This window comes from Macadamia integrifolia, chromosome 11, assembly GCF_013358625.1.
Source record: "Macadamia integrifolia cultivar HAES 741 chromosome 11, SCU_Mint_v3, whole genome shotgun sequence".
Taxonomy (NCBI): domain Eukaryota; kingdom Viridiplantae; phylum Streptophyta; class Magnoliopsida; order Proteales; family Proteaceae; genus Macadamia; species Macadamia integrifolia.
In genome coordinates this window covers 12,122,162-12,135,455 of record NC_056567.1, presented here as the reverse complement: position 1 = coordinate 12,135,455, position 13,294 = coordinate 12,122,162, and the positions used below count along the sequence as shown (strand labels likewise).

The window sequence follows — 13,294 nt, the reverse complement described above, 5'->3', positions numbered from 1 at the left end:
AAAAAAAAAAAAAAAAAAAAAAAAAAACACTTTCAAACCTTTACACGAAATCGAGTTGAATAAAATAAAAGATTGAGAAGGACACATAAATCAATCATGGACAATGGTTCATTATGACATCCATATGCAAATTGTGACCAAAGGTAGATGTGAATGATAGAAACCGTAATTTGGGGGGGATTGAGAATTCCACCATTCATGCGTCTTGGTGTGCAGATTCATTTGCACGGGCGTCGTGCAAATCATTTGTCCATCAACCATTGGATTATTCCACCATTAAAAAAGAAAAAAAAAATCATTGGATTATTACTGTTGTCTGATACGTATTATGTGATGATTATTAATTTATAGTAATTCCATCGTACAGCATTTGATCCCATTTGTCTCCCTGAAAACTGAAAAGTTTCAAAGAAGGCACCACGGAAACGAGTTGGTGGCCCCGGACCCTACGCCATTCACCCTATCAGTCTATTATTACTTCGTCGCATTGCTTCTTGTGCTCTTAATTTTGGTAGGGATCGACTTTGCTCAATTGTTCATCCTCCCAGTTGATGGACACTATCTGCAATTTGGACCACGCCAACTTGAGACTAAAATCGTACTGTCCAGCATCTTTTCGAAGCCTGGACCAGGGTTATTTTCTGGCGAACCCGCGTGGATCACATCTAGACAAATAGAAGTAGGGTGACACGATATGTGCATCGTGGTGGAAAAATATGGGTACGTATATTTCCAGACAAACCCGTTACAGTAAGACCTACGGAAACACGTAAGGGTTCGGGCAAAGGATCTCCCGAATATTGTGTATGGGCCGTGGGTGTAACATGGCCAAGCTTAAGCCCAAGCTTCAAATCATGTTGTTGGGCCATTGATGGATTTGGGGTTGGTCTATAATTTAATGGGCTTATGTAACCTCACAAAGGCTTACGGTGCTTTTATGTAATGGCATTTTTTCACTTCAAACCAATGGGGTTACGAAGGAATTCATATTGTTAGGGGTCAGGAAAAGAGTGTCAGTAAGAAAGAGAGAATGCATCTGAGTGATATTTTCTTTGCAATATGGTAATGTGCGATACTAAACATGGCAAATATTGGTTAGGCATAATACCTCTGTAGTCACTAGAGGAAGGAAGTACCTAGTAAAATAGATAGAAATTAACCATATAAAAGTAACCTCAGAGATGGAGAAGGCATCTCAATGCTTTCCCATTGGCGAGAAGTTGAAATGCTTCATTGATGTCAGTAAAGGAAAGCTCGTTTGTGATAAACCCATCAAGATTCACAAACTGAAATCAACCCCTCGACCAAACAACATAGAAATGTTAGAACGAATGAAGAGAATAAAATGATGACATCAATACAAGTGTAGGAGAAAGGAAAGAGGCAGAGAAAATAAGTTGAGATACTGACCCCATGCATGCATTCCAAGGCTAAATGAGGCAATTGGGTCTTCCCTTTGAAGTCTCCAAACACAGACCCCACGATTCTCCTACCATCGAAGAGTTCCATGGGATGAAGAGGAAGCATTCTTGGTGATGGATGGATTCCCAAGATTACAGTCAATCCCCATCCCTGCAAAATGTTGTATGGGCTAACCTATGAGGCTAATAAATTGTAATCTAATTCAATTCTAACAGTCTACCGTAAGGTATGATACTAGATGAGAGGGTAAATTATTGATTTTGAGGTTAAAATTTGATCAGGTAAACATAGACATGCATGAACACATATATGAGAAGGTGTGATATTAGACAAGGAGTAAACGACTGAATTTGTGGTTGAAATTTGACACATGCTCTATTCAAATTACTCTCTAGAAACCCAATGATCATATTTGCCACATCATTATTCCATATGGCAAAATTATATGTATATATTAACGAAATTATTTCCTAAATTACCGTTTGAATAAACTTTTTGTATAAAGGAAAGCCAGTGAAACTTAGATAAAAAAAAAAACAAAAAAGGAAAAAAATTAACGCACATCATGAGTGGACAAGAAAGCCACCCGAAGAACTTCCAAGTTTCCTGAGCACTCGAAGCTGTAATCAACGCCTCCTTCAGTCATTTCTCGAATAATCTGCGTATCACCGGGAGCCTTTTAGAAGATATGCCCATTGTTTAGTCAATTAACATATATTCAATGTATGTTTCTCAGAGCTAAACCTGTAAGAATTGAAATTTAAAAAAAAAAAAAAAAATTGTGGAATCCATACACTTTTGAGATGACCAAACTAAATAAGTCATGTAGTTGCCGGCATTACAGATTCATTGAATGCAGAATATCAATTATTATCAGAGCTAGCTTGCGTAAATGCTAGGGTTGAAGGTGGAGAAGTAGTTATTAGTTTAATAATCCATTATTCTGACCTTTTCATATTAATTTTCAGCAGGATAAAGAAGAGAATTTAGGAAAATAAAAGGTTGTGTGTTGGCCTCTAACAAGTAGGTGCAGAATTGGGAGAAGGATAAATTGGATTAGGTTTCGTATATTCTTGTATGGTGTTTGACTTTTACTTGAACTCAAGTAAAATAAAATCCAATTGAAAGAAGATAGAGATTAAGTAGAATTCAAATGTGGATCAAACATTGTACGAGAATCATTCTTTGTGTCTCTAACTAAGTCAATTGGCTTCGCTAAGAACTTAAATATATATATATATATATATATGAGGGAAAGTAGATTGGGTTTAGTCAATGGTATTTATTTTGACAAGTTAAATCTTTGGGTATTCAATATGAACCCATTCCGGACCCAATCCATAGTAACGCTGGTAGTTGGTTGGGACCTGAAATGAAGAGATACTAGTTGTGTAAGATATATATGGATTGGATTACTCACCTCATGCACAGCTTTGTACTCCTCTTTCTGGAGATCATTTGGGTTAATAAAATGGGTAATCCCTACTGTTTTACCTACATACAGTCCAGGAGATCCATCAATTAGTAAACCCATACATTAAATTATAATGAGGAACTAGTCGACTGTCCAAACGAAGCTTTTTTTGTTTTTTTTTTCAGACAAAGCCAACAGAGTGTCAATCACATATTACTGTCAGCAGCACCTTTGATAAATTTGTCAGGATTGATGTCGATGCCTATGATTCGAGAAGCTCCTCTTAACCGTGCTCCTTCCGCTACCTGCCCACCAGTAGAACCCTCATAATTATTTATCGTCTGCTACAGACAGACAGACACAGAGAGAGAGAGAGAGAGAGAGAGAGAGAGAGAGAGAGAGAGATGTGTGAGAGAGAGATGCATGGTTGTCTTTCGGCACTTACAGCAAGCCCCACAGCACCCAAACCAAAGATTGCCACGCTTGATCCGGCTTGCACGTTTGCGGTATTCCAAGCAGCTCCAATCCCTTGAACCCAAATAAATTATTTAAAAAAAAAAAAAAATTCTTCGGACCCATATGCGGGGGAAAATAATCCTCTATTTTTCTTATCTCTGTTTTTTCTTGTTTTGCTACCTGCATAACACGACACATAGACAACTTTAAGATCAACGCACCGGATGTAATAATCCTCACCCAACCTTTACCGTTGGATCCTTTGTTGTTCACGTGTCGTGTTTTGCAGATAGCAAAACAAGAAAAAACAGGGATAAGAAAAACAGAGGATTTTGATCTTATGGGTGACCTTAATATATATACCATATCATGCCATGCCCCTAAATCCTGATGTGAAATAATTTGGAAAGTGGAAACCGGAATGTTCCATGCCATGCCATGCCATGCCATGCACAAGTACTTCCAAATTTCACCCACCCAATTAACTCACCAACTCTATCACTCGGGTGGGTTAATAATAGTAGGGTCAAGCAATTACTACCTGTAGAAACGCCACAGCTGAGCAAGCTCATCTTCCTCAGAGGAGCCTCCGCATCTATCTTGACCGCACAGGCCGAGTCGACGACGGTGTACTCCGCAAAGGTGGAGGTATTGAGGAAATGGTAAATGGGTTGTTGGCCGTCAAGGGTGGAGAACCTGGTCTTCCCGTCGTTAACCATCACGGCTTTCATCGGATTCACCCGGAATTTCTCGCAGAGGTTACTTTTCTCCGACTTACAGTAAGCACAGTCTCCACATTCTCCATTGAAGATTGGAACCACGTGGTCACCTTCTTTCATGTCCGTCACTCCTTCTCCTACACTCTCAACGATTCTGCCACATATAGATAAATAAGGTATTTCAATTCATCTTCTAATTATAAGCACAAATTTTTTGGTTAATTCTTCCTTTGATTTCCTGAGAATAAAATAGTAGTTACCCTGCAGCTTCGTGGCCGAGTATTCGAGGATACATTTGTTGGGCCTCGTTCTTCAATTTCAAGATTAGGATTCGAAACAAAGAACCAGTTATTAGTAATAATTGAAAATAGTAAGAACTATACTGTGTTTGGTTTTGCATATCCCAGATCCTTAATTACCTCTCCTTTCCAAGCGCTGAGATCTGTGTGGCAAATGGAGGTGTAAAGGATCTTCATTCGGACCTCCATTTTCTGGGGAGGATGGACTTGCACTTCTTCTATAGAAAAGGGTTGTCCTGGACCCCATACAACAGCAGCTTCACGTACGGTACAAAAAGGAACAACTTTTAGTCTCTTGAAGCAAGATATGATCGATCAAACTAAGAAAATTGTGAGACATTGGGAAGATGAGAGAGAGAGAGAGAGAGAGAGAGAGAGAGAGAGAGAGAGAGATACCTTTGCAAATGATGATCTTCCCTTTAGTCTCATTCTCACCTGAGTCACCCATTTTCTTCCACTTGTTCTTGATCCCTGAGATGCTTGTTTGCGTTACTTGGGTTGAAGGAGTATTACGTATTTGTAATGTGAGAAATCGTTCAATTGTGTTTCTTCCTTAATATATTCCATAATAATCAATACAGAAGGCCTCGCTCTTTAATATATAATTGTTTGCTATGGCTATCAGATTGGAACGAGTCAGCCAGAGCCAGTCATGCGTGGAACTATGTTTTAGTTTTTGTCTCCATGAAAACACCTTATAAGTCAACTTATGTGTCCGGCGAACTTTTTTTTTTTTTTTTTTTTCTACAGAAAAGGAAAAGCAAATACGCCATTCTCATCTAGCACTCCAAATAAATGACGTGGCTTATAAGTTATTACATACAAGGGATCCTGAGATTACTCAGAAAAGAAAGAAATATACCATTGTCGTCTTCCTCCTCTTTTCAGATTTCACTTCTCTGCACGTTTTATCATATCATGACAGAAGCTGATGGGGTCGAGGTCTGCTTCCGTCTGCTCATCATCCGAAGATGGTTTAGTTGGTTCAACCATTAAAAGGAAATGAAAATTGGTCCATGGAGAAGGTGCTGATTGAATTTTGATTGAATTTGAGTCTAATATTAGACATACGCAAAGTCCAAACTAACTGACCTATATCATATATGGACATGCCATCAATTAATAAGTTTCTCATATTGATGGCTGGGTTAATCACCTAGCTTGCAATCCACAATTCCCATGTCATATTTAATATATTGAACCGATGGTTTGACCAATCTGACCAGAACATTAGTTTGATTTCAAGTTGAATCATGGAATTATTAGCAATAATTAATGGTTTTATTATGAGTTGTGGTTCTAGGGTTGGGCCAACGGAACGCCATTCTAATTATTTAAACCAAAAGTTAGAATTTAGAATAGTAATCAAATGGACATTTTGGCCGCCCCTTGAGATGCCATCCTAATGGCCTTTGGCCCTTGTTAAGGAATTTGAAATAATTTTTAAATGGTCAATCTGATCTTTTTCTTGGGATGATATCCTGGTCATGACCTATGGACCCTCGTCAGGGAATGATCATCTTTTCTTAATGATAATTTATTAAAAGTATAAAAAAATAACATATAACATCAGGCTAGAAAGGCTAACCTAGGGCAAAGTTCTAACTAGACACAAAACCACAAAAGAGGGCTAAAACCTAGACAAGGGGATCAAACAACTCAAGACACCAATTTTTTTCTGGATTGGAGAATGACCAAATTTTGGAGTTAAAAAAAAAGAAAAAGAAAAAGAAAAAAGATTTTAATAATTATTTTGCAGTTTCAAATTTAAAAGAGAGGTGTTACGGTCAATTTTGTCATATCACTCTTCCTCTTGACAGAAGAAGGAAGGTCTCTTCTCACATAACCCTGCTATGCAAGTAAACATTTGCCTTTCATTTAATCTCAAGCTTCTGAAATTGAAGATCGGTTTTGAATTCAATTGGGTAGACTGGGCTGGGTATCCGTTGATCCTATTTTGATAAGAAAAAACAGTACTTACTCGTGGATCACCGTAGATTGGTCGACCCAATCAGTTTCTCTAGACGATTAATAGTTCCAAGAATCTAATGCCATGTGATATGACAGTGGATGAATGGGTGCTTGCATGCAAGGGTACTTAATTTTATCACATGTTTGACCAACGGAAGCACAAAACATGACTAGTCAAAGATTGATTTAATAAAGGACAATGTCTTACTATCATGGGTAAATCCAATGAATAATCTATAAAAAATCTAATATAGAATCAAGATAGCGTGAACCTTAGTAGATCTTGCAAATTTTAATATCATAAAAAAGAAGAAGAGGATGCAGATAGCTGATCCATTCCATGCAGTTCCAAGCCCAATCCAATTACTTGGGGACCAACGAGTAACAAACAAAAGAACATCAATCACCATATATTTGTCCGTTCCTTGTGTTTGTCATTCTTTTCCCCATATAAGGGTTAGAGATAGATTCATGGGAGTACCAGCATTGGCCATGCTTCTTAGTAGAGTTCTTTTTTTCCTTTAGGCTGTGTTTGATAACCAAGATAAGAAAAGAAAAAAGAATACAGAAAAGAGAAGAAAAAAAAAAGAAAAGAATAGAAATAAAAAGAAATAGAAAGAAAAAAAAAAAAAATTATGTCTATGTGTCTCCATTGCACCAAGTTTTTCTATTTCTTGTATTTTCTTTTGTTTTAGGCAAGACTTTTTTTTTTTTGGCAGTATAGAGAAAACTTCACCATTTAATAGGTTAATTTTAAAATTCAAACAAAGATTCTTCTCTTAATTTAGGACATACCAAACATAATGAGAATTTCCTAAAATAAAAGACAAACCATGAGGCCCAGCCCAATAACCTTCTTAATACAAACGATCAGCAAATTTAAAATAAATCCATATGTGAATTTTGAAAAAGGCAAAACTTGGTGATTACTCCAATGTAACCTAGTTATCACGGGTTTGAATCAAGAAAGCAAAGTGGGAATGAAACCACGTACATTATGACTCTCCCAGCCCCAGTCAGATCCAGAGCACTTGATAAAATCGAAGAAATACCAATCACTAACTAAACGGTCCAGTGTCATCTTTAGGTTATAAAGAAGATTCAACTTATCGATTGGTCTCTTTCAGCCCAGTTGGATCAACATGTGCTCAATTGGACCACTAACTGATTGAGCCCAATAAAGGGACTGATTAACCATTCTCAAATGGAATGTTAACCCACTCCCAATGCTTCTCCCTTGTTTATAACCTTCCATTTTCTTTTTTCCTTACCTAGTTTTCTAATATGGGACTGAGAAATGAAACCCATTCTTTGCTCCTTATGGTAGAAGTCTCTACAATCTCTTATAGTTTAAAATCTTTTTTTTTAAGTTCTAGTTTTATATATAATAGCTACAAACTGGGAAGATGGAGAAGAGACTACAAATGTAACTAGTCCATTAGCAAAAAATTATAATAAGGCCCATGGCCCATGGTCCATGGCTTGAATGTGGGCTTATTGGTCTCAAAATGAATCGAAACCATTTAAGACTCGACAACCGACCTGACCATAAGTAATCGATTTTGGTTTCAATTTCAAGGACCGATTATAATCGGTTGGTTCGATCTTAGCCCAAATAGGACCAATTGGAGTGGAAGAGAAAGTGCGAAACAGACCAAAACTGAGTTACAGCCCTAATAGAATCATAAAGCTGAAACCGAGTGAATGAACAGGACCCGATTTATGGAGTAGTAGCAGCTCGCCTTGGTTCTCAGTCTAGTAGTCCCTCCCTTAGTCCTCACAGTTGGAAATGTATCTGGTCAGCTTAAGAAATAACGACGGACATAGTGAGGATTGGGCCGAGGACTCTATCTACCCACTCTGGCACGATCTCGATTCTCCACTGAAAGCCCACAACAAATGGGGCGCAGCCCCAATTTAGAAAGGTAGTGTGAAAGAGAGATGCATGGGAGATGCCATTAAGAGAAAACCTTGCAAGCCTCCTTGACACTTTCCTTTTTGTTGTCTCTTCCTAACTTTCCATTATCCCATCTCATTGGCTGGACGTTGGATGAATGTGTTGTAAATAAAATTGCTTTCTTTTTTTAATACCAATGGAGGAAAGGTTTCCTTCTCTGCCTTGGAGAAGGGTTCACCCATCCATCTAGTGTGATTAATGTTTTATTTATTTATTTATTTTTTAATTATTCAACGGTTAAAACTATGCCTCCTATCATAGGTGGAAATGATTCAAAAGTAAATTAAAACGCATTCAAGATCCAAGATAACCTGTATTGAATTGAAAAGAACTTAAGAAAATGGTCCATGGAGTCCAAAACAATTCAATAAATCTGATAAGTCATCTCTTTTGATGTTAAAGAAGAAACTGATCTTCAGTCTACCTCCTCCTTGAGCTCCCTTAGAAATAGGTATTTTGTGTTAGGACTCTTATGTGTGCTTAACTAACACTGATTGATTCATTGGACCCAAGAGAATAACGACCCACTCTAATTAGAAAACTTCTATCCATTTTCTATTGTGGGAGTGGAATAGGGTTTAGGGATTTTGTTATAAATAGAATACCAATGGTCCCTGTAGCCATTACTTACACAATAATATTTAACCCCAGAATAAGAGGTTGCAGAAGACCTCAGTAGTAGAATTCCTATTGCATGGTTCTCCATCGCAGATCGTGAGGCATACAGTTCATGGGGCAAACTTCAACCTTGGTTTAAGGACTCCATTCAAGCTCAGGAGGTATATGACTGATCCCTTTTATAATTCATTCTTGTATTCTATATAATATAGGTTATTCACATGATTCTAGGGATTAGTATCCCTAACATTTTGTTCACTCGGAATCTTCCTATACAATTTGTCGATGGATAGAATTCCTATGTGGGGAGGTATTTATATGTTTTTTTAATCATGTCCTCTTTGGGTCCTCCTGTCTTAGGGAAGGTTCTAGATAACCAATTTACAACTATGACTCCCAATTATGTCTCAACAATAAGACATCCAAGGTCTTAGACATTACTCTACGTATTTATAATTTTCAACATTTCAATACTCACACTCTGATGAGTAGGAAACACCTTATTCGGATGTCATATTAAATAAAATGGAATATTGATCCCACAAAAAATCTTAAGATATTAGATGAAGATGACCCAAGAATATATTACGGCACATCTAACATCCCAAATGACTGATATGAGACTATACTTCTATAATTCGCCAACATTTGAATGGCGACTTAGTTGAAACTTAGTTAGGATGTTTTTCCCCTTTTGCCCCCTTCCCGATTGTTCTGCCCTTCTTTATTTCTTTGATATAATATAGACCCCTTTCCAGCTTTCCTCTTATGAAAAGAATTGTAATATCAACTTTCTGCTAGATTGATGGTTGATCGCTAAAAACAAAAGGAGTGGTCCAGTGGATGGTAGAATATTTGAGAGTAATTGGACGAGGCTACAAGTATAGAACGATAGGGATGGGTCATCCTAATAAGTAATAACTAATTCAATTATATATGATTGGATAGCATCTAACAAGAGGAAGAGGAAGAGGAAGAGGAAGACGAAGAGGCCCTACGCTAAGCCTTACGTTTACTTGACATCACGCAGGAATCTCTGGATGTCTCTTTAAGTTTAAAAATCCGTCCCATCTCCCTTGAGAAAGTAATTGATCGAAACACTACAGGGTGGAATATGCTAATACCAGTTGTTGTTTATCAACTGGAACGCACCAACAAAAAAGTACTGAGAGAGGAGAAACCTGCCCCCACGCACTAACCACTCTTCGATCACCACTTAATGATATTTTGATGAGTTTCACCACCATCCCATGTACTACGAGTTGTTATTTTACTTCAGTTCCCCTCACTTTGAAATTCTTTATTTTTCCAATAAACCAATGGCCAATAGGTTTTAAATTAACCTACTCCACCCCACTAAATCTGATTCCTAAGCAAGTGGCCAAATAGGTTCCAACAGAATAGAAATATTGGAGTCTGGATATTTACTACTGCCATTTTAGTTGTGTGCCACTACTACAACAGCAGAACAATTTGTAGGCTGCATATATATAATGTATAAGGATTGCAGAGTATTCCTACGAAGTGTAGAAACTGTATCAGCATATCGATATCATACCAGTTAATTAGTTGTATCAGCCAATATGTGCTGATACAAATACCTACATTGCAACCTTGGGTATTCCTTTATCATGGGTGATCATTGTCATAGTATTGGGGTAAAAATCTAAGAGATTTCTTACAGGGGTAGTCAGATCCTCTCAAGTGTGTCAGTGCATCTGGTACGCATTAGACGATGAGGGGGTGTGTATCAGATGCTATCAATCTTCCGATTGAGACATTGGAGAGAATCCAGATCGACAATAAACACCCTAAAAAAGTGACTGTTTCCTTCGAGTTTGGATCTTTTTTTCCCATGCTGTGACCTTCCCACATAGAATTTTACTGTTCATGAAATATAATCAATGATACTTTAAATGTTTAGACTCTAGTTTGAAAACGCTTTTGAGTAAAGGGATTCCATGCGGACCCTATGTGGAGAGCTGATCCAGATTTCCAGACTCGTTTCCTTCCCCTCTCCTTCCTGATGAAAAGTTTTTTGCCATTTTTTAATCCAACAGATATTAATAGAATTTTAATCCGACAGATATAATAGAAGGGAAGGGACATGGAAAATTTTAAATTAACAAGGATGACTAGTGATGAGCAATACTAATGCGCCACATTCCACTAGCCCACCCCCTACTTGCATGCGTGTTGACCACTTTACCTACCCTTTCTTTTTGGCAAATACCCATCATCCTCTCTCGATGATAACAAATCTTTTAATATAATTTTTTATCTACCTCTCGACATACATTCCCTTTACTCCTTTCTTTCCCTCTAGCAAATCCCTTCAATGAATTCTGCCCTTTTGCAACCGAAAGGCACATCTCAACCTTCCACTCCCATCAAACTCTACTCAAAAGGCTAAAAGCTAAACCCAGCCATTTATTTTATCTCCTTTGCTAACTTTAATTAGAGGCAATATGTTACATATAAGACCCATATAAATATAGATGAAAATATAACATCTTCACCACTTTCCCTGTCTAAGCTCCTCACAGACCTCAAACTAAACTCAAAAACATTACTGAAAGTTTCCCCTCTCCTCCTCCCTGGTTCTCCTCAATCCTCATAACCAGAAGCTTCTTCCGGGCGTCAACCAGACTGGAATTGAAGAACAGTCTTAATGGGAAACTGCTATACTCTTTCTAGACCCATCAGAAGATCATCCACTGGGCTTGACAAAGTTCTACGGATTGTGAAACCAGACGGAAAGATCCTAGAGTACAGAGCGCCGATCCTGGTCAGGGATGTCTTAGCGACTTTTGACGATTACTGCGACTTGGGCATCTCAAAAGAAGCTTCACAACATGAGTCTCTGCCGCCTGGTTATGAGCTGAAGATTGGGCATGTATATTATCTTCTTCCTTTATCCGCTTCAGCTATCTTTCCACCCATCTGTCATCAAAAGAGGCAGATAAAAGTTTGTATAACCAAGCAGCAGCTGCAAGAGTTGCTATCGAAAACGGTGACGATAGAGGAGCTACTTTCAGTCTCGAGTTCTTCAGGACTTGATAAGAAAGTGGAATGGGAAGAAAGTATTGATTCTCACACAAGCTGGAGGCCGAAGCTGGAAACTATCCCTGAGGGGTGTGAGTAAGGGTGCCCACGGCCAGATCAGAGAAACTAACATTTTGATGCTTATGAATGATCCTTGATCGTTGTTCATTCGGGTTCCATGGCTTTTGGGTGGGATTTTGTTTTGTTGATGGTGATGAAATTATTATTTTTAAATCCCCCAACTGGTCACAAAAGCCCACTTTCATGGATATATCAAGTATATTTGGTTTGAGGAATTAATGAACTAGCATAAACCTCTCTCTCTCTCTCTCTCTCTCTCTCTGTGTCAAGCAATTTTCAGGTTTCCAAACGAAATGAAGAAATTGGATGACTAAAAATAAAAGAGAAAAAAAATATAAATAAAATCCACAATAGTTTGGTACGAGCGGTTGAACATTCCTTCAAATGCTTTCAATCATATAATATCGGCTAGTTGATGCTCAAATTTTCCACAAAAAGATGACCATATCACCCTTAATTCATGAGATAGTTTTCAGCATAACAGCACTATATCATATTGTATAACTGAGATGTCAAAATTTAGTTAGGATTTAGTGATACAAAAGGGGAAAAAAAAAAAAAATTAAAATTCAAGGGCCACAGATCGTTGCCTGATCAATTGGTCCTTGCACTAGTGTGGGAGTCAACGAGAGTGCACCTAGGGACATCAATATGGATGAGACCTTTTATTTCATAGTGGATAGGATGGTAATTTTGCATGCCCCTAGAGCAGGGGCAACATGACCAAACAACTTTCTTTTTTTCCAAAATTTAAAACAAGATTAGTCATATAATTTTGATATTTAATAATTATAAGAATAGAAAATCAATGTGATCCCATATCTATCCAACAGTTAAAACTGCCACATTGGCCCTCAAGCATATCCCTCAGGTTGCCCAAAATGGGTTACTTGATTAGAGATGACTTTTAGATATGCTTATAAAGAGAAAATTTTCCCCACATTGTCAGTGGGCAAGCCTGCGACACAATGGTTAAGTTACACTATTGTAATAATTATTGTCATATATGTTTGTTATGTTTTTAGATGTCGGAGGTATCTATTAAAGTGGAAAAATGATGTCTAATACTTCTAACTGTTGGATAACGAATACGTAGTTTACATTAGCTATGTATCAAATTTCAGTCTAATTCAATCAAATGCCTTCTTTTTGTATTGCATGCATCTTGTGTATACCTATGCATAAATACTAATGTACTCTAAACAGTAGGAAGCACTCTCCCAACTTTGAGAGCATGGACTGTTTATGTATAAAAATGAGCAACTTTCATTTTATCTCTTAATTTTAAAAAAAATCACACAAAAAAAAAAAA

General features: G+C 37.5%; 2 protein-coding genes across 2 annotated transcripts; one reads left to right on the top strand and one right to left on the bottom strand.

Annotated features, from left to right (window-relative positions):
- Positions 1-1,046: 1,046 nt before the first annotated feature.
- Positions 1,047-4,842, bottom strand: LOC122094279 (alcohol dehydrogenase-like 4). Its single transcript, XM_042665038.1, has 10 exons — positions 4,707-4,842; positions 4,431-4,567; positions 4,272-4,321; positions 3,834-4,165; positions 3,282-3,364; positions 3,066-3,141; positions 2,843-2,916; positions 1,985-2,080; positions 1,411-1,572; positions 1,047-1,286 (listed from the first exon to the last, which is right to left on the bottom strand). Exons 1-10 carry the CDS (start codon positions 4,756-4,758, stop codon positions 1,176-1,178), a joined length of 1,173 nt encoding a protein of 390 aa, XP_042520972.1. The 5' UTR covers positions 4,759-4,842; the 3' UTR covers positions 1,047-1,175.
- Positions 4,843-11,289: 6,447 nt separating this feature from the next.
- Positions 11,290-12,225, top strand: LOC122094164. The gene has a single exon (XM_042664870.1). The coding sequence runs from the start codon at positions 11,528-11,530 to the stop codon at positions 11,999-12,001; it is 474 nt and encodes a 157-aa protein (XP_042520804.1). The 5' UTR covers positions 11,290-11,527; the 3' UTR covers positions 12,002-12,225.
- Positions 12,226-13,294: the final 1,069 nt, after the last annotated feature.